The sequence below is a fragment of the Bolinopsis microptera genome, chromosome 1, assembly GCF_026151205.1.
Source record: "Bolinopsis microptera isolate Bmic1 chromosome 1, MBARI_Bmic_1.0, whole genome shotgun sequence".
NCBI lineage: Eukaryota > Metazoa > Ctenophora > Tentaculata > Lobata > Bolinopsidae > Bolinopsis > Bolinopsis microptera.
The window spans coordinates 20,153,547-20,173,192 of NC_087072.1; the positions used below are offsets into that span (position 1 = coordinate 20,153,547).

General features: G+C 38.0%; 1 protein-coding gene across 9 annotated transcripts in view; it reads left to right on the forward strand.

Annotated features, from left to right (window-relative positions):
* LOC134825613 (potassium voltage-gated channel subfamily C member 3-like) overlaps positions 1-19,646 on the forward strand; it is an 82,888-nt gene that overhangs the window by 12,740 nt on the left and 50,502 nt on the right. For 3 of the 9 annotated variants that reach the window (XM_063837833.1, XM_063837835.1, XM_063837853.1), the window contains exons 2-3: positions 5,214-5,325; positions 17,096-17,170. In XM_063837833.1, the coding sequence (XP_063693903.1) occupies positions 5,228-5,325; positions 17,096-17,170 (173 nt within the window). In that variant the 5' untranslated portion in view covers positions 5,214-5,227. Of the gene's footprint in view, positions 1-5,213; positions 5,326-10,441; positions 10,527-15,327; positions 15,650-15,689; positions 16,029-17,095; positions 17,171-19,646 lie in introns of those variants that run through there. The other 6 variants (XM_063837838.1, XM_063837932.1, XM_063837877.1 and 3 more) reach the window with 6 other exon arrangements.

Below are 19,646 nucleotides of genomic sequence, written 5' to 3' on the forward strand. Positions count from 1 at the left end.
ACGAGTGAATATTTATGTAAACGTTTAGCTTTGTAATTTTAATTTTAGTTCCTACCTCAGTAACAGTTGTCACTTATGATATCATGGTTTTGTACATGATTGAAACATTTGTCTGACTCAACCGCCCAACGTCAGTCGTTTCAATTTGTATCTAGCTCTCGGCTTGCCGATTGAGCACTGTCAGCAGACGACGCCACCCACAATTATATATATATATATAATTGTGGGTGGCGTCGTCTGCCACCCACATATATATGTTGCACATATATATGTTGCCATTTTACTGACACCGCGTCATCAACTTTCCGCGAAAACCGTGAGAGATATACCAATACCATTGAAACCTTTTTTACTAGGTCAGATGCTTTTATTGCTTTTTGACCAGTATGAAGAAATTAAAAATTGGCCAAGGAATAAAAACCTTAGGTCCCAAAATGTGGACCCCAAGTGGTATCAAAATCACTAAATAAATAAATAAATATTGCTGTTTCTTGACACCACTTTAGGGTTAGACGGGTTCCTGCTAGTTATGCCTAACCGGCGTGCTTGCATCTTATCTTTTAAAACTTATTTTACTTTATGATAGATTTTGAGACAACACGTGCTTTGCACGCTTTTTAAGAAATACTTTAGATCTAATCCAGAGTCCAGACACAATACCTTGTAATATTATGTTCATTTGGAATAACCTGCCCTACTTTATTGATGGAGGATTTTCAAGCGTTACATTGAATCTAATTCCGATTTAATATGTTCAATGTTCATTTAGGTTAATGTGTCGTACTTTATTGTTTGACGCTTTTCAAAAGATACAATAGATCTAACCCAGATATAATTTGTTCATCCTACCCAGATATAATATGGTTACTTAGAAATAGAATTCTTTGCTTTATTTTATTGATGATCTGTCTATTCAAACCGTCAGATAGATGTGTACGGATAGTTCTCATACTTGAGATAATTTAGTGCATTTTCCAGCTCTGTCCGCATTGTAAGCGCTCTATTCTAGACCTAAGTTATAAACTCTAAACTCTAAATAGTTATCATGGAAACATCTGCTGTGAATCTATCTAGTTTCTGTGATAAGGGGGTCTTACTACCAAGTTAAACCTCTAAAGGAGACATTAAAAACCATGAACTTGCAGTTTTATTGCACTTGGTAATTTCTCGTCGTCTGCTGGAGTACAACATACCACCTGTTTGATGTAGTGGAAAGTATGGCGGACAGTAACCATGGTCCAGAGGAGACATGTGTATTGTCGGAGGGAGTTACCAATCTAATGACTAAAAAGACACTTACCTACAGTTCGAACAGCTCAATTTTCATTTCCGTCCAACTTTACCAGCTGTTTGAATCTCTTGGTAAACTGATTCTTTGACCAATTCTTCATGAGGATCCTTTTAGAATCTCAACTTTTAATGTTTTTAGGATTGAATTCTTGGTGGTTTTCTACTCTGTTTCTTCCAATTCAACAAACTATCGACTAACGAACCATGGGCATATCATAAAGCAGGTACCTAACCGTTTATGCAAGTCATCAATCATCATGTGACAATATAGTAATGACTAGAGACTCCTTTGATCGAGTTATCAGACCAATAAAGCACAGGTAATTAGCTTGACTGACATTGTCAATCGTTTGCAGCTCATAGTTCTTCTCATGATCTCACAATGGAGTTTGAATTCCTGCGCAGCTAAGGCGGTGTCTTACATGGAGATCTAGCATGCATCCTAATTCCCATGAAATATTAGTCGAAACGGGTGACCGAAAACTGAACCCAATTTCTAAATTGGGTTCAGTTGTCCGGTAGCCGTCGAAACCCAGATCGGATTATTCACCATGGTGACCAGATGAACATTGCTCATAATATCTTTGACCTTATAAAGTTCGAGCAAACACCTCCCACCATGACATGAAGATCATACTGACATCTATGACTATAGCCTGGCGAAGAAAATCATCGCGGTCATGAGCAACGCCCAAGTGCTTCCGAGTAAATGAACAAATTGACAGGATATTATCATATAATTAACTGTATAATTAATTAATTATAACCTATTCTCCTGATAATGTTCGGATAAAGCAGAGGGGATGTTGAGCGTGTTGCAGTCTAGACTCCAGTACTAGACTAACATACAATGAGAAATACAGGGAAGTGGTTCATTATTCACCGACAAAGTTGATCGCCCATAAGTTTGGAGCCAGTATGGTCATGCTAGTATAACACATAATACAGACCTGTCAGGCGAGTAATTAAGATCATAGCTTGATCTGTCAGATGCAAGGCAGGGCTTGGTGGCAAGTGGCTGAGGCATTTATGATTGTGCGACTTGAAAGTTGTGCTTTCTTATCTTCATCGCGATAGTCACGCCTTGCATAATGTGTGCAGTGATATGGTCGAATGATGGTCATTTAATGGCTATTAGTATTATGCTGTAATCCGCTATCACCGAAAGCTTTACTAGAGTGCAGTGTAATTAACCAAAGTATTGTATTAAATTTAATTAGGGCATTTGTGCTTGCTTGATGGAATGGTCGGTGTTCATGAATGTTTCATTGACACAGCCAGTGATCTGCTGTGCTAATTTCGTCCCACCTTGTAATTTGTAAACTTGTGATAAGATACGTCGAAAATTCACTTCAGCTTGCTTTCTAGTAACGCGTAATCCCTCTATTTCACCCTGAAGATGAAAATACAAAATTTATTTTCGGAGTGATCACAGAGTTTATTGTAATTAACCAAATGCCATGAACTGCTATGATACTTGTATTTTTACTTAGCATCGCATCGCGTGATTTAAGATTTTCAATAATCGATACGCTCAATGCCCCCATTACGTGTAGAAATACTCACTCTAAAGTCTAAACACTTGAAAATTAAACAAGCACTGAGCCAATCTGCATCATAATCACCATCTGATCTAAACCAGAATCGGGATTTTTGGAGCTGCTACGGCATATATAAAATATAAATCATGATTTTGACCCAATTATCCAGGAATTATCAACGCAAATTTATAATTATCAACCTATCCATTACACCGTGTTACTAATCACAAATAAAAGTTGATTGACTGAGAAAGTGTTCAAATGGGTATAATCCAGGGCAATGATACTTGATAATGCTCTAACTCTAGGGTGTACTGACATGGATGAGGAATAAAAATTTAGTTGACATTTATTGCACGTCAATTAATTTTTGTGTCCGTGACTGATTATATGGGAGTTGTTAGTCGTTTAGAAATTTGCAACCAGGAAATTGTTGGTAGGTGCTTTTTCTGAACCTCATGATCGTGTTGATCCATGCTCCTTGTTATAGCTTAGTCGAGCACTTTGCAGAAAACCAATCATCAATTGGTGATCCTCTTAACTATTATTTCTTCGGAGACCATTTTGTCTTTGATTTGTACACCGTTAAACTTTGCCTAGCGTCCTAATTTTTTTCGGAGATCATATTCAAATAAAACTCCTAAAGTCCCTCTGTCAATGCAAGAGGATACTCAATTTTTGAGTGTCGTTGGCTTCGCACGAAATACGATTTTATTGTTTTTGCCTATATCATATCTATAAGACATAGACATTTATTTAAAATCGGACACCTCCCATTTACCTTACTGGGCGGCGCACATCCTGTCATTCCACCATATCTTCAATTGTGTTTATGAACAAAAGCCTGCGGTCCCCAGGTAAATTATATTGTCAAGCGTACGTGCACACGTACGTGAGGGTGTTGGGCAGATGCGACGTGTCGGATAGGAGTAATGTGTACCAAAGAAAGGCACGTGTGTCGTGTGTGTCAAAAGAGCCGCTTTAAAATATGCTAATTCGGAATTAAAATCTTTTAGCATCTTTATTCTTCATCACTGAAACCTCACTCTCTGTCATGACTCATGAGTTGAATGGTTAGATCAATAAGGAAAAAGCTCAAATCAAAGGTTTGATTATAAAACACTAATTTTAATTGAAATGGCACGAAATGAAAAATAAACCAATTGACGAAGCTTACAATCGAAATATTATGATCCTGAGTATCCTTTCACTCTAGGCTTTCGTGTGGGACAAATGGTAAACATTCAGTCAGAATAGATCCATAATGACAATTTACTGTCAACGTTAGCGATGAATATTGATTGGGGTATTTTCTAATTCTGCTTTATACCCACCAGTGCCCAGATAATCAATATTGACACAACTCCTGGTCACTGGTAATCGCCAAGCACCCTCGTACACAAGGCTATTGCGATGCTCTGACATCTATTTGAGCGATGTTATTTGAGCGATGTTATTTTCTCTCAGATTCCCTTAATTTCTATCCTGTTGAGGAAAACTTTATTCAACAACGTACACGTTTAATCTTTTGACGGTAACTGCCGCTGTTGACGAGCTAGGAAACAGTAGGAATTAGGATCTTCTACTTTACTCAGTTTTGATTTGTTTGTCAGTCGTCTCGATGTTTCTATATTTTTGACAATTATCTCAAAGTCTAAGAATAAGATATGTTCTGTTTCTTGGTTAATCGTCATAAGAGCTTTTACTTTCATTGTGTCCGAACAGAATATTTTGAGTGTTCATTTGTGGCGATCAGATCCCTAGCGTCCATTCAATTAACCCATTAGACTCGCCAAATGAACAATGGAACTATGGAAGTTTTATGTGCCCAATTAACCGGACATCAATTTGGTGAAACATATCTTTTGATTACAAGGATTACAAAATACAATTTTATCTTCAATTAGTATTAAAAAGTCGCCGTGGCTAACAAATTAGATAAATTAGAACGCAGGCAAGTACCTAAAAACACGTGATAATGCATCCTAGGGGGAGGAGGAGTTTAGAAGTAATTTTATGATAATAGCCATGCGTCTACTGACAGAGGACGTTACGTCTCGCTGACGTACATTTGTGATGGTCTCTGTAAGAGGGATGTTATAATCCCTAGCCAGTCAGAGATAGCTATCCGGATAATGACCTTGCGATAGAGACGTGAGGGACGCGTGATCGAACCCCACACCACACACATCAGGCTGTTATATCCACAGGATGATTTCTACCGATATCCCGGTCTTTGAAGAGAATAAAAGCTCAAGTTACCGAGCTAAGAGTAATTACAATATACAATGAGCATAACCACTTAAATACAAATTTCTCCGATTATTTCATCTGAATACATTTTGTAGTAACTTCAAAATAATAAATATAGTATTTTGGAATAGGAAGAGTTAAGGATGGCGTTCACGGCGTTCAAAGCTGTCCACAGGTTTAGACAGGTGAATCAGGAGCACCGGAAGCGACAGTTTACTGCAATGAACACACCCACTGTACGGTAAGCAAAGTTTTAACAAAGTATTATTATTTAGTTTCGCTGGTTTGGAAAAGTTTACAATTTAGTATTAAAGTATTTCATGAGGAATAGTAGAGTATTTATATAATCGATTAAATCCTTTACGAATTTTAGTGGTCAGTGCCTGCATTTTCTGTTATCCCGTACCTAAGATTTTAGCAGAGCTCCACCAATCTCGGACAATGCTCCGGTGGTGTACCGTGATTGTTAACTGTGATCGACTTTAGATATCAATTAAAATAAGCTGGTTAATAAGCTTCATTAGCAGTCTTTGTAGCCATTTTCCTTTCTCCATTAGGATTTGGCTCAAATCAACAGATCTTGGAGAGCGCTCTGTTCCTTATTCTTCTGGAAACAGGAGTTGTTGAGCGAAGCAAACGAAACAAAGGTCGTTTGTGCCCAATTTACGACTAATTAACAAATCATCCTTGGACGTGTTCCACAATCCTCTAGCCTAGCCACATAATTCACATGACTTCGTGCCATTGGGTTAACACAAACTCACTAATTGTGATCCACGATTAACAAATTGTACGCCATTTCGTATAACATTAAACACTTACATTTACGAGATCCTATATCCCAGTGTATGGCGTCGTCGCGGGAGAGCATGGATCTTCCTACGCGGCAAATAAATCAGGACTGGAGTCATGACATTTGGATTTGTAGTCTCTCGAGTTTTGGAGTTTCTTGTGTCCAATAATTATAATTTCGATACAGCATTGCCGACTGCTATAGTCAACCCGAATTCTCTTTCAAGAATCAACACTCAGCCATGTTTATTTCAACTTTCAAGAAGAATGTAGGTATTAACTATTAGACGAATTGAACAATAATTTAATTGTTCAAGTCGTCTACAATCTAACAATTCATGCCGCCGCAGTCTAAAGATAATATGCCTTCTTTCTTTAATTGCGAATCACTAGCACAAATGTACCAATGCTACCTAGCTTCTGAAACGCCCTATTAATATGGCCACAAAACAAAAATGTTGCAAATTTAAATGCCTTTCATTCCGACTTTTGTGTTCTCCGTAACAAATCATTTGCCTCCCGGCTCCGTACAGTGCTTTTAAATCAGGATCACTGAACCGAATTTTAGGACAGTACTTCAATTTCCCCCGAGCACACGCACTTACCCACAGTTTTAGTACATTGCGTACTCGTACGCCAAAGTAGTAGCCATGCAGCTGAAAACAGTAGCTTCAATTTATTATAATTTATTATCATATATTATCACATATTATGTTATAACATATAATATATCATAACATATTATAATATCTCATGTGATATAATTATAATTATGCTTTGGTCAGTGGTCATTGGGATAGTTATCCTCCTCCATCTCCCGACTCTGCCGTAAACTTCATAATCGTGCTTGATCCCGACGGTATAAGAGCTACATGCCACCATTTCATTATTACAATAGAGTAATATTGTATTTTTGTATATTGAAACCACTGACAGGACGAAACTACAGATTCCCCGGGCGGGGGGAGGTGGTGTGGCTAAGTGGTGGTAGTGTGATTAATGAGGGGTGTAACCACGCTGCCAGACAACTCTAACCACGCTGCCAGACAACTCTGAACACTCCATGATACGGGGGGAGGAGTCCAAAGTACCCTTGTAGCCATGATAGCGTCTACACTATTGTCGCTGTGATGTACTATAGCCCACTTAATTAGCTATCGTCGCAAACTTGTTGTGCTTTCTAGAATAATACAGCAGCCTATTATGTTTGTTAGGATATTCTTGTTGAGACCTTCATTGAATAGTGGTAATGGTGGGTATAATAGTAGTCCAGATAATAACTGGGTTTGTAAAGATCGGATGATATCATTACAATTTGCAAAAATACAAAGCAGCCGCTCTCCACGATTGAAACCCATTTCAGGGGTCTCCTCTTTTTTAATAGGCCGAATAGACGCTGCAGTTACTCTGTCAAAGCATTCCGAACCGAGTAAATAGTTTTAACGTCGAAGCCCATCTTTTTTTCGTATGTTTGGAGCCAAACTGGCGCCGCATGTAGGTATGTATCTGATGAATTCTTTCGTCCATCTCTTTTGATTTCCACTTAATTTCCACTTAATTTAGTTTATTGACCGCCACATTGTAATGACCGTCGATACTATACGAACAAGCGAAAACGTAACACAAAATATGTATGGCACTTTGCACTAGGAAATTGGTTTGTATATTCATATAGTATTAGTAGCGTTAATGTTAAGTCCTTAAACGGTAATATTCAATAAATTATGTAATACGTGGTACTGGTACGAAGTCACCTACCATGTCTTTACTTCACCGCCAAAATCATTCTCCCTCACACTTGTCGTCATTAAAAACGCATTGTTTTTGATGTCATAAAAATGTCATTCAAATATATGATCACAATTTAAATGCCATTGTCCTAACGCATACACTTTCAGATAGATTAGTTATATTTCCCCATGTAATATTCATGCTCTGTTGAAATTAGATCTTATTTAAATTGAAGCATAAAGGTGACATTTCGAAAGATTCTGACAGGCCGTTTGCGACATATTCTTAGCCGCAATTCACAAAATATGATGTTTGGCAGTCACTATATTTTATCATAGGTACAAGGCATAGCATATTTGCGTCATAGAAGTAATAAAAGCATTTATATTTTATGACGTTGTCATATCCATATGTGTGCGCCCTATAAGGAAACGACCGGCATTTGCCCGAATTTTAGGTATTTCTTGTTAGCGTCCAATTTGTGTATTATCCTGTCCACTTTAATGTTCGGTGATGTGAACAAATATTTGGCGTATAAAATGCTGCCAGTTACAAAAAAAAGCTGAAGGGGCGGCAAAAAAGAAGGCATGACCTGGCGAACGTGCATAAGCCGTTAACAGATAAGATTGACTTAGTATATGTTGTGCAATTAATTTTGTTTCCGCAAATGAGTGACGGTTCAAGTTTTTCAGAAAGTTCTGACACTATAATAATAAATGTCAACATTATGCACCTTTGGCTTCAGACCACATTTACAAAGTATAACTATTTCTTATCAACACATCTCATTATCCGTATCACTTAATTTTAAACGCATTTTCACTTCGTTGTCAAGAAAAGTCATTAATTAGCACCACGCTCCGTGACTATTAGGTCCGTTTATACCGGTACCTGCATGGCACCACGACTATTACACCTCATCACTCGCGTGTTTAATCATTTTCGTTTAAGAATTTGAATAGGTAATTAACCCTTATTATCTTTGCTCGATCTTCCACGTGATTAAAACACGCGATTTTACCTCATGTTCTCCTTTTCTAAACTTAATTTTATGCTTATGTGATATGTATAATTCAAAATCATTAGTTCGTGTTTAAACTTCCTCGCCTGCATCTTTCTACGCAGAGTTTCATACTGATTCATAGATTACCCCTTTGTCGTATTTAAATTTAAAGGAATGAATGTTACAAAGGACAACTATTTGTTTACAATTTTACGGCCAATCCCAGCTTTTCTCATGGCCAAGTGACTTCAAGCTCAGTATAAGTGTACCGATTTATAACGGTACTGAAAACTTCTGGAGTTTACAATTCATTCGCTATGTATCATTTAATATAGGAAAATGACGTACTTGTAGTCTTCCATAAGGGCTACCATCACCTGCGGATTGCATGCTATTTTGGATACTAATACTATGTTTTTCGCCATGTCGAGGCGGAAAAGGAAAAAGAATTTAGACTTTCATAAGACGACGCGTCGTGGGCTTGGTCACACAAATTTTCAAAATTGCCGTACGATTTCGCCATAATGTTACCTTACGTGTTAGAATAAAAACTCTCAGCCTGAATTTACAGCTGCAGATATCTTGAACTTGATTTTCCAACACTTGTATCTCCCACCATTAACACTTCATATCCTCGATTAAAGTTTGCCGATATGACGGCTGTTATACTCCGAGATATATAGTTCTTACAGATTTGCTGCATATATAGTATATACACCACATGACTGACCAGTGACTCGTACCCGCGTACCGGTATATTATACCGGTACGAGTCACTAGTCAGTCATGTGGCACTTCTGAAAAACGTCTGAATTGTTTTGCTTGAGAAGAAATTGCGGGGCAGTCTGTTTTGTTCGTATTTACTATCTATTGGTTTTAATTGGTGGTCAAAGCACAGTTCATTTGGATCGCCAGTGAGAGTTGATTAGTCGATAATTAGCATGTCCAAGTCTCGACGATGTCTCTTGCGATGAAATTTGTTGCATCAAAATTAAACACAATAGAACGATTGGCAGAACCATTATTCCATGGAATCAATTGATGTAAACACACTTTAAGTATAGAGCAGCATGGTATGGGTAATATTCATACGGCACGTTTCTGCCTACCGTTTTGACCAAATATATCATCGGGTATTTTTCATCAAATTTTGTTTGACCAATTATATTCCCGTTGAAATGGGCGTGATCATTGCAATGTTACCAAATTGGATGACGGTATTCCGGTTTGTTACTGTATCCTTCCGGTAGGTACTTATCGCAACCTTTATATCAAACTTCGTTTTGCATGTTTTGATCGATTTTAATCTCCATGACTCTTCACGACGAAGAATAATTGAGTGTAACGTGTGCTTTGTAACGTGAATACCTTCGCCTGATTTTCTTGTGATACAATATGAATTACAGTATTTTCAGTTTAACGTATAGTACTCAGTTTTAAGAATTAATGTGGTATTTAATTTCCCTTGAAACGGATGATTTCAAAGGAACCGATCAATTTCTTTAATTGTCATTTACGTTCCCATGATTTACGACATAAAATGATTTACGTAATAATATGATTTACGTAACGATCTTTAATTTTGAACCTTATACTTCTTTCGTATTTGTTAATGAGCCCAATTAACTGTGATTAAGGGAAGGCTCTCTAGCTTCCAATCATTCGTTGTCGGACGTACTAGGTCTACACTCTACGCTCTTCGTTTCCGTCCAAGCTTCTCAACTTAACTTTTGATCTCTTCATATAGGAAGATATATCGGTAAAAAATGTAGACAACCTGTAGGTAAATATATGATATAAACCATAATTAACCAATCTTTGGTTATAAGGTAGATCATGATTGCGTTACAAAATGCCACTAACCAGAAGAGAGCCGCTAACAGATGGAGGGCTAAGTCAATGGCCAGACACGAGAGGTTTGTTTTTATTCTAAAAATGTTGTATGTTTCTAATAACGGGATCTTGAAGCTATAGTGCATCTTGAACCTAATGCATTCAATAAGGATCTTAATTGCATGGAAAACTATTGATAAATCTTTAAATGTGAATTTAAAGGTGACCTCCTAATACTTATTACTCGATAGTCAATATTTGGATTTTATTAAGTTCAATGCCTGACACGAGAGATTTGTTTCTCTTCTAAAAGATAGTGTTAAGTGTTAACTATAACGTGATCATCTCTTGTAGAGGGACTTTAACAGTGCAGGATTGTATGTATGTGCATAGCATGCATGTGAACAACTCTTTCATTTTTTCATGACACTCATTTCTCCGTAGTTGATTTCTGCATTTTGTGGCATGAAAACCCGGGATCAATCAAACTAATTTAAAATTTACGAACGTTTCGTCTAATGTCGAGAATATATATAATAAACATGTCTCAGTCTACGTGTTAACCATAACATGCCCCGTGGTGTAATAACGGAGCGATAGTACAGACGATAGAATTATACAAGCACGGAACATATAGCATTTAATTAAGGGTCAAAGACGTTATGGATGCAGTCCAGCAAGCATGCTTTGAGCGATCTCGACCAGTAGTCTCAAACGATCTGTGTAATGTGCATTAAGATCAAATTAATTGACATTATCGACATTATGTTAAATTCACCGCCGAGCTAACCAAGTTTTTTAAACACTTGTTTGTTCATGAATAATATCTTTATTCTAGTCCAGCCTCATACATCTATGCATATTGTTAGCATCTATGAAACCCTCATTGCATGCTTGCATTTAAATTGAAGTTTGACTAGCCTAAGCTATCTTTCTCGTGTCATCAAGTTGATTTGTTAAAGCGTACTCTACAGTGAAATTGTGGCAGCTCTCTATAACTTCTTGTGAGTACAGAAAATGGAATGCTCCTAGGCCTGTGAGGAATGCTCCCATGCCTGTGATTTTATTGGTCTAGCAAAAAGTAGCCGGTAGACGGTACCCCGCACCATTTGTATTTTTTACAGAATTTTCTAGATTGTTTAATTACTACTGACTTTTAACAGAATTACCCATCATCACTACCTATCAAACACTCTAACAGCGTGTGAAGTACGTAAAATATTATTTCTAGAGAAAGGAAGAATTTAAAATTGTAAATTTGTCAGATGAAGGATATGAAAATATGGCTAGCAATATAACTCCCTGCATGGCCATGGCTGCATAAAGTTGGGTTAAAAACGCGCAAATGTGCATGGAGTTCATCTGAAGCAATGAAATCAAAAATAATTTCACATTAGTAAGAATTATCTTTGGTAAATCAGTGCGGTTCTTTAGTTTTTAAGACAGTGACGAGCAAACATCAAATATGATCTTTCAGCTCTGCAGCCTTTCGGCCTTATATTAGGGCCATAACTTTTAGAATTTCGTATCATGATCAAGCTGGGCTAATTGAAATCTTGCTACCATGCTGTTGCCTTAGAAACAAATACAACATCCCAACTCTTGGTTCAGTATTCTCGGTGTAACTCATGATCAGTCTAAATTCATCCAAAAATGGTCATATAAAATTACATCGCAAATTAATCGTGTTTGGTTATGTACTCAAATTTGTGGTAAACTATTACTTAGTCATACCAAACGAAAAGTCATAGGTTAAGATTTGTTTACCGTTATCTACGATTAAGTCTTAATTAGTTTGTAAAATGTTAATTAGCATATACTGAATTAGCATTTGTGAATTTTAGACTCATTGCCCGACCTTGCTTTGATTCGTATAGATCTTAAATTGCATTTGTTCGGATTTAACTTACCAGGCTTGCAGTTGACCCTAAAATGATGCATAAGTTTTTCCCTGGATTTTATAGTCAGGTTACATAAAGCCAAACACCTGAAGATGGTTCTACATGGAGCAATCTATAATTTCCTCAATTCAAGGACAAGGTACACGTATGACCAACTTAAATACCCCAGTGAACCTCTTGCAGTGGACTGGTTGACCATTTGGGATAACTATTGATAAACATTGATGGAAAATCGTCCAAAATCTTTATTTACGCAGAAAATTTAGCAATCTTCTTGAAAAATGGCATATACTGTCGATCCACCAAAAAAAATTGCCATTGTAATATAGTTTCGTCCGGGGTTTCGGGTGGTGGTACCTCTAATGAGAACCAGGATATCCGATAGAGCAGACAATTCGGAGTTTCCCTGAACTTGATAGATACTAGGTACCATGAATCCGTCACTATCGATACCCTGTTGAGACTTGTACCAAGTTACTTAATACTTATTCACAAATAAATATTTCAAATTCCGTTGTCTTGGGAGGGGTTGAAGAGTTAACTTCACTGGTGAGCACTGAATTGTGGTCACGCATGTGACTTAGCTCACTTGACACTTTTGACAAATGATACGCGTAATAACGTGCTAGTACGCGATAATTATAATTATAATAATAAAATTATATATGTCACGTGACATTCAAACGCACACTCTAAATTCTCATCTGTTTATTTAATGACCTAACGTATAGACAGTTCTGAATCATGATCTATTTTTATAGCGTAAACCTTAGGGTCTGTCTAATCAGATATATAATATGGGGAGGCATAAGGGGTGGCGGTAACAGTAAATTTTGAATAAGGGGTGGCATAAGGGGTGGCAGCAACAGTAAATCTTGAATAAGGGGTGGCGGCAACATGTAATATTGAATAAGGGGTGGCATAAGGGGTGGCGGCAACAGTAAATCTTGAATACGGGGTGGCGGCAACAGTTAATATTGAATAAGGGGTGGCATAAGGGGTGGCGGCAACAGTAAATCTTGAATAAAGGGTGTCATAGGGGGTACGGGTGGCGGCAACAGCCAATATTGAATAAGGGGTGGCGGCAACAGTTAATATTGAATGAGGAGTGGCATAAGGGGTGGCGGCAACAGCCAATATTGAATAAAGGGTGGCATAAGGGGTGGCGACAACAGTAAATCTTGAATAAGGGGTGGCGGCAACAGCCATTATCGAATAAGGGGTGGCATAAAGGGTGGCAGCAACAGTAAATCGGGGGGTACGGGTGGCGGCAACAGCCAATATTGAATGAGGAGTGGCATAAGGGGTGGCGGCAACAGCCAATATTGAATAAAGGGTGGCATAAGGGGTGGCGACAACAGTAAATCTTGAATAAGGGGTGGCGGCAACAGCCATTATCGAATAAGGGGTGGCATAAAGGGTGGCAGCAACAGTAAATCTTGAATAAGGGGTGGCGGCAACAGTTAATATTGAATAAGGGGTGGCATAAGGGGTGGCGGCAACAGTTAATACTGAATAAGGGGTGGTATAAGGGGTGGCGGCAACAGTAAATCTTGAATAAGGGGTGGCGGCAACAGTTAATATTGAATAAGGGGTGGCAGCAACATGTAATATTGAATAAGGGGCGGCATAAGGGGTGGCGGCAACAGTAAATCTTGAATAAGGGGTGGCGGCAACAGTTAATATTGAATAAGGGGTGGCATAAGGGGTGGCGGCAACAGTAAATTTTGAACAAGGGGTGGCGGCAACAGTAAATCTTGAATAAGGGGTGGCGGCAACGTGTAATATTGAATAAGGGGTGGCATAAGGGGTGGCGGCAACAGTAAATCTTGAATAAGGGGTGGCAGCAACAGTTAATATTGAATAAGGGGTGGCATAAGGGGTGGCGGCAACAGTTAATATTGAATAAGGGGTGGTATAAGGGGTGGCGGCAACAGCCAATATTGAATAAGGGGTGGCATAAGGGGTGGCAGCAACAGTAAATCTTGAATAAGGGGTGGCGGCAACAGTTAATATTGAATAAGGGGTGGCATAAGGGGTGGCGGCAACAGCCAATATTGAATAAGGGGTGGCATAAGGGGTGGCGGCAACAGTAAATCTTGAATAAGGGGTGGCATAAGGGGTGGCGGCAACAGCCAATATTGAATAAGGGGTGGCGGCAACAGTAAATCTTGAGTAAGGGGTGGCATAAGGGGTGGCGGCAACAGTAAATCTTGAATAATGGGTGGCATAAGGGGTGGCGGCAACAGGTACGCCGGTACGGTCCAACAGACAGTTTGGTCTATTCAGAAAGAAAAGAGCAGCTATCTAATGGAATACTTCTACGGTTGAATGATGACTTACGACAGTTATGACGATAATGGGTTGGATATCTTAATTAACTCTGAAACGAACGAAGGTTTTACTACGAAGGTTTGACCTAATTTAATGAAGGATACTCGAATCATTGGTTGATATTGATTTGATGACGCGACCTTATCATGTTATCTAGTTATGAACTGTTAAGGTATTGTTCGTTTACTTTAGCTAGTAAGCTATCTCTTCATGCACAACGCAGTTTCATTTGGATAATCGTATTTGTAATTTACATTTTGCAAAATAGGATAACTGTGACTACACTGATTGAGGTAAAATAACATTTTTATGAGTTTTAGTCGTCACTAACAACTTAATCTCATAAAAAGATGTAACGCCATAATTAAACTCTCAACAAGGGTTTCCCCCGCTTTGATTTGAAAACGTGTTTCAAAATTTGTTTCTTGATTTATGGCAGCGATAATTCAAGAATCTCACAAACACTTGCTTGTGACAGTGATTTCGGCTTTACGATTTCCCCGCACATCTTCAAGTGTCATGGGTATTGGAGTATGCGGTTCCGCGTTTGTAGGCAGCTGACATTTGAGCTGTCGATAGATTATCTGTCCTGTCTTCCGAGAAACCTTCTAAATCTTGGTCCAAAATTAGGAAATTTGACCACTGAAAAGAGGATGCAGCACTGCATATCGGGCAACCTTATCTTGAATCTCAAGCCTACCAATCACTTTTAAGTAACGTTAAAGTTATCCGAGATTGGGTCAACATGAATTAAGTAAATGAATCCCGGTTAAGATTTCCCCTTTAAGAAGAACCCGACCATAACTTACTTTGTGTTAGTGCTCTTTACTGCAAACTTTGACACGACACTCAGCCTAACGAGGTGAAGATTTCTTTCAAATCTGATTGGATTTTGGAAACGGATTGGAGGATATGTTGGGCCTTCACAGTCAATTTTTAGCTATCCTTCTGGAGAATTAGTGCTCTACTATGTGAGTATATGTTTTTAAACTCTAAACCCAACTAAGGTATGACGAAAATGCCCTCGTAAGTATTCTAATAGAGTTGTGCTACGTAGTGCCTGTAATGAAGGTTCTCAATGTATACTTTATAGTCTACAAGCGACAAAGACAGCTAAAACTTGAGTATCCTGTTTGAAGGTATTACTATTAGGCATTTCACATTAGTTGCTTGGTAAAGTTAGTCCGGTTTAAACAGTGGGCTTCTTTTTGTCCTTTGCGCCTATTATAGCTGAACCTTATGTTTAGCGAGTTTTGGGCGAGTTGTCCTGAGTTAACCTCGTAAACAGTTTCGATTCTGCCGGGTTCAATTATAAATGCAGTCTCGATTGTCGATTCTCTCCCTGTCAAGGTAATGGTAACTAATTGGGTCAAAAATTGAAATGTCGACTTTCTTCCAATTTTAACAGGAATCAGTAGAGTTTCGCGTTGCTACTTACTGAAAGACAAATTTTCAGCCGAAATTTGTATCGGACGTTCTGTCCCAGGGAATACTTTGGTAAATTTTATTCGATGTAAATTTGAACCAGTGAAAATATTTGCAGCACAACTACCATATATCTACAATATTAATCCTGTAATTACCAAAATATTATCTAAATACTTTCCAGACTTACTCTTAAATTTGATCCTTCGAACAGCTGTTGAGCTTACTAGAAGAAAACTAAGTCTAAATCACATACGAAGATAATTAAAACATTCTTTCGCTCGACAGATTCAATAAATTACAGGTTTTGTAACTTAGTAGAAACCAAAATATTGATGAGTTTAAGTTTGATGAAAACAATTCGGTTTAGTAAACATTAAATTTTAAACTTTGATAGGAGACTGGGCACAGCATGTTAGAAAACTTGCTTGTATGGTAGGCCCCATGTAGCCGGTGGGCCCGACATGATACGACATATCTCGACACGTTACGTCGGGGTTTGTCGGGGTTTGTCAGGGTTTATCGGGGTTTGTCGGAGTTTGTCGGGGTTTGTCGGGGTTTGTCGGGGTTTGTCAGGGTTTGTCGGGATTCGTTAATAATGGATGAAAAGTGATTAGGCTCAGAGGCCGAGATGGCTCAGCTAGCTAATTAGCTTTTTTATTTTTTTAATTTTTTACAATTTTTTTGTCGCGACACCCACTGAAGGCCTCATGAAGCCGGTGGGCCCGACATGATACAACATATCTCGACACGTCGGGGTTTGTCGGGGTGTGTCGGGGTTTGTCGAGCCTGGAGGCTACATGGGGCCTTATGGTGTAGTACATGTGATATTACAGCCCAATATGATTCCACAGTGCATGCACCTTCGGGCTTCTCAGGTGTCTAGCTAGTTGTTCGTTCAATGTAATCCTATAATTAAGAAAAATCAACTTAGACTGACACAGTTTTAGACAGTTTGTAGTATAAAACGATAAAACTTGTTTTTGTTTCAGGCCACCGGAGCTGCAGACGGAGAGAATCAAGACCAGAGCGTTAATGCCCACATTGAAACCGGCTCACTCTAACGAGTAAGTGTCATTAAACCACTCCGTATTTTCTTATTAATAATAAACACGATAATTAATTAACAATTTTGTTATCAATTAACTGTTTTTTTCTGCGTGCATCCGCGTTATTTAAATTTTCAAGGTGATAGTTCCATGTTCCCACTTTTGCTGGAATATGCTAATTTCTTAATTACCGTGGAGCGTTTATAGAGGCTTTTTTATTCATCACGGACTGCAGATAACCCCAGCCAGATCTGGGCTACCAACCTCCAGGACATAAAATATTATGCTGTTTATTTGTTAACCTGCATCACCATCTGAACACTCTCCTTCTCAGAGGACCTCCTTGATAACTACGGAATAATATTTTAGTTAGACGCCGTATATATTTCAGATAGAGCTGCTGCAGTGATAAAATATGCACTATGTAGTGACCAATATAAATAAAAAAGCACCAATTAAACCACTTACCGTGCAGTTTTAAAAACAGTTAAACTTTTGTTTAGTTATTTGGCTTCCTCAGAGTTTTGTCGGCACTATACTGAACAAAACAGTCCCACAATTCTTACCGTGTTTTTGATTAATTTATTCGTAAATTACACGCGAAAGAACGAACATACCCATGACCCACAGATTTTTTCACTAATATTAAGATGCTATGCTAGTGCAATATTTTAATGCACCGAAATTGTAAACAAAGTTCTGGATATTTCCTCCATAAGTTAAAGGTTTCCAAAAATGCTAAATATGCAAACTTCAATATTAACTGTTATCCGCCATGCAGCTTGTGTGCCACATTTCAATTCACAATTACTATCTAGAACTGCCTGTTTACTGGCAGAAAAAGGCCGTAGACGTTCCGCCGAAATGTGCGCTAAAAAAACCCCGGCATTGGATCCCGACTAATCACACATTTTGGTTTATACAAACACGATATATCCAACGAAAGTTTATGTTGTTGCATAAATTTCATGACCCTTATGGCCTTAAGGTTCTGAAATTGCGTCCTGATGTAATGTCAGGACAGATAGCAATTTGAGCCATGACGGAGCTATCTAGTGCAACACCCTCTAATTAATACCTTTCCTAGCTTTGGCACTTTACTTAGTATCTTTCCTAGCTTTGGCACTTTACTTAATATCTTTCCTAGCTTTGGCACTTTACTTAATACCTTTCCTAGCTTTGGCACTTTACTTAATACCTTTCCTAGCTTTGGCACTTTACTTAATATCTATCTGAGCTTTGGCACTTTAATTAATATCTTTCCTAGCTTTGGCACTTTAATTAATATCTTTCCTAGCTTTGGCACTTTACTTAATATCTTTCCTAGCTTTGGCACTTTAATTAATATCTTTCCTAGCTTTGGCACTTTACTTAATATCTTTCCTAGCTTTGGCACTTTAATTAATATCTTTCCTAGCTTTGGCACTTTAATTAATATCTTTCCTAGCTTTGGCACTTTACTTAGTATCTTTCCTAGCTTTGGCACTTTACTTAGTATCTTTCCTAGCTTTGGCACTTTACTTAGTATCTTTCCTAGCTTTGGCACTTTACTTAATACCTTTCCTAGCTTTGGCACTTTACTTAATACCTTTCCTAGCTTTGGCACTTTACTTAATATCTTTCTGAGCTTTGGCACTTTAATTAATATCTTTCCTAGCTTTGGCACTTTAATTAATATCTTTCCTAGCTTTGGCACTTTACTTAATATCTTTCCTAGCTTTGGCACTTTAATTAATATCTTTCCTAGGTTGAGCCCGACCCAGTTTTGCAAATGTCCACTTGTTTCTTTCCTGCACAATGTGTTGACACAGGGTTACAAAGAGAAACTAACAGTCACTTAGTCCCCCCGTAAACAACAATATAATTACTTACCCTAATTCTCGGTATCCATATTGTCCACATTAAAGGCTAATATTCCATTCAACTAGAAATTTTGCTGAAGTAGTACTGCCCATTGCTAGCCAACTGCTTATTGCATGTCCATAAAGCTTTGTGACATTGTAAAATAGTTGTAGCTTGATCATGTTTGCCATTCAGACGCTAAATTAATGGAGACACATTGTTGTAGAGGTATTCTTGCCCACATAGTTGTCTGCTAGGGATCTATGTTGTAATGTAAGGATCAACTGGATCAACGTCTACTGAATACTGATAGTCATAGACTCACAAATTACTGGAAAAATTATTCGATTTGGTTGCAACCAATTTATGCCATGGCATAAATTGATAGCTGTATGCCTTTATTCAAACTGTACGAAAAAGAAAATCGTTTCGCACAAAAATACTTGTTAATTATCTACAAGGCAAAATCTTCCTTATTCCACGACATTCCTTAATCGCAGGATAAGTTGATATGATCAATATATTATTATACTTCGCTGTCCAAAATAATTTCAGTGGACGGTATGGTGTTCATGAAACCTCATCCTCGGGGTATGCATAGTTTATTTTGCTAAAAAATACCTGAACTATTGAACGAACTTGTTTGTAATTG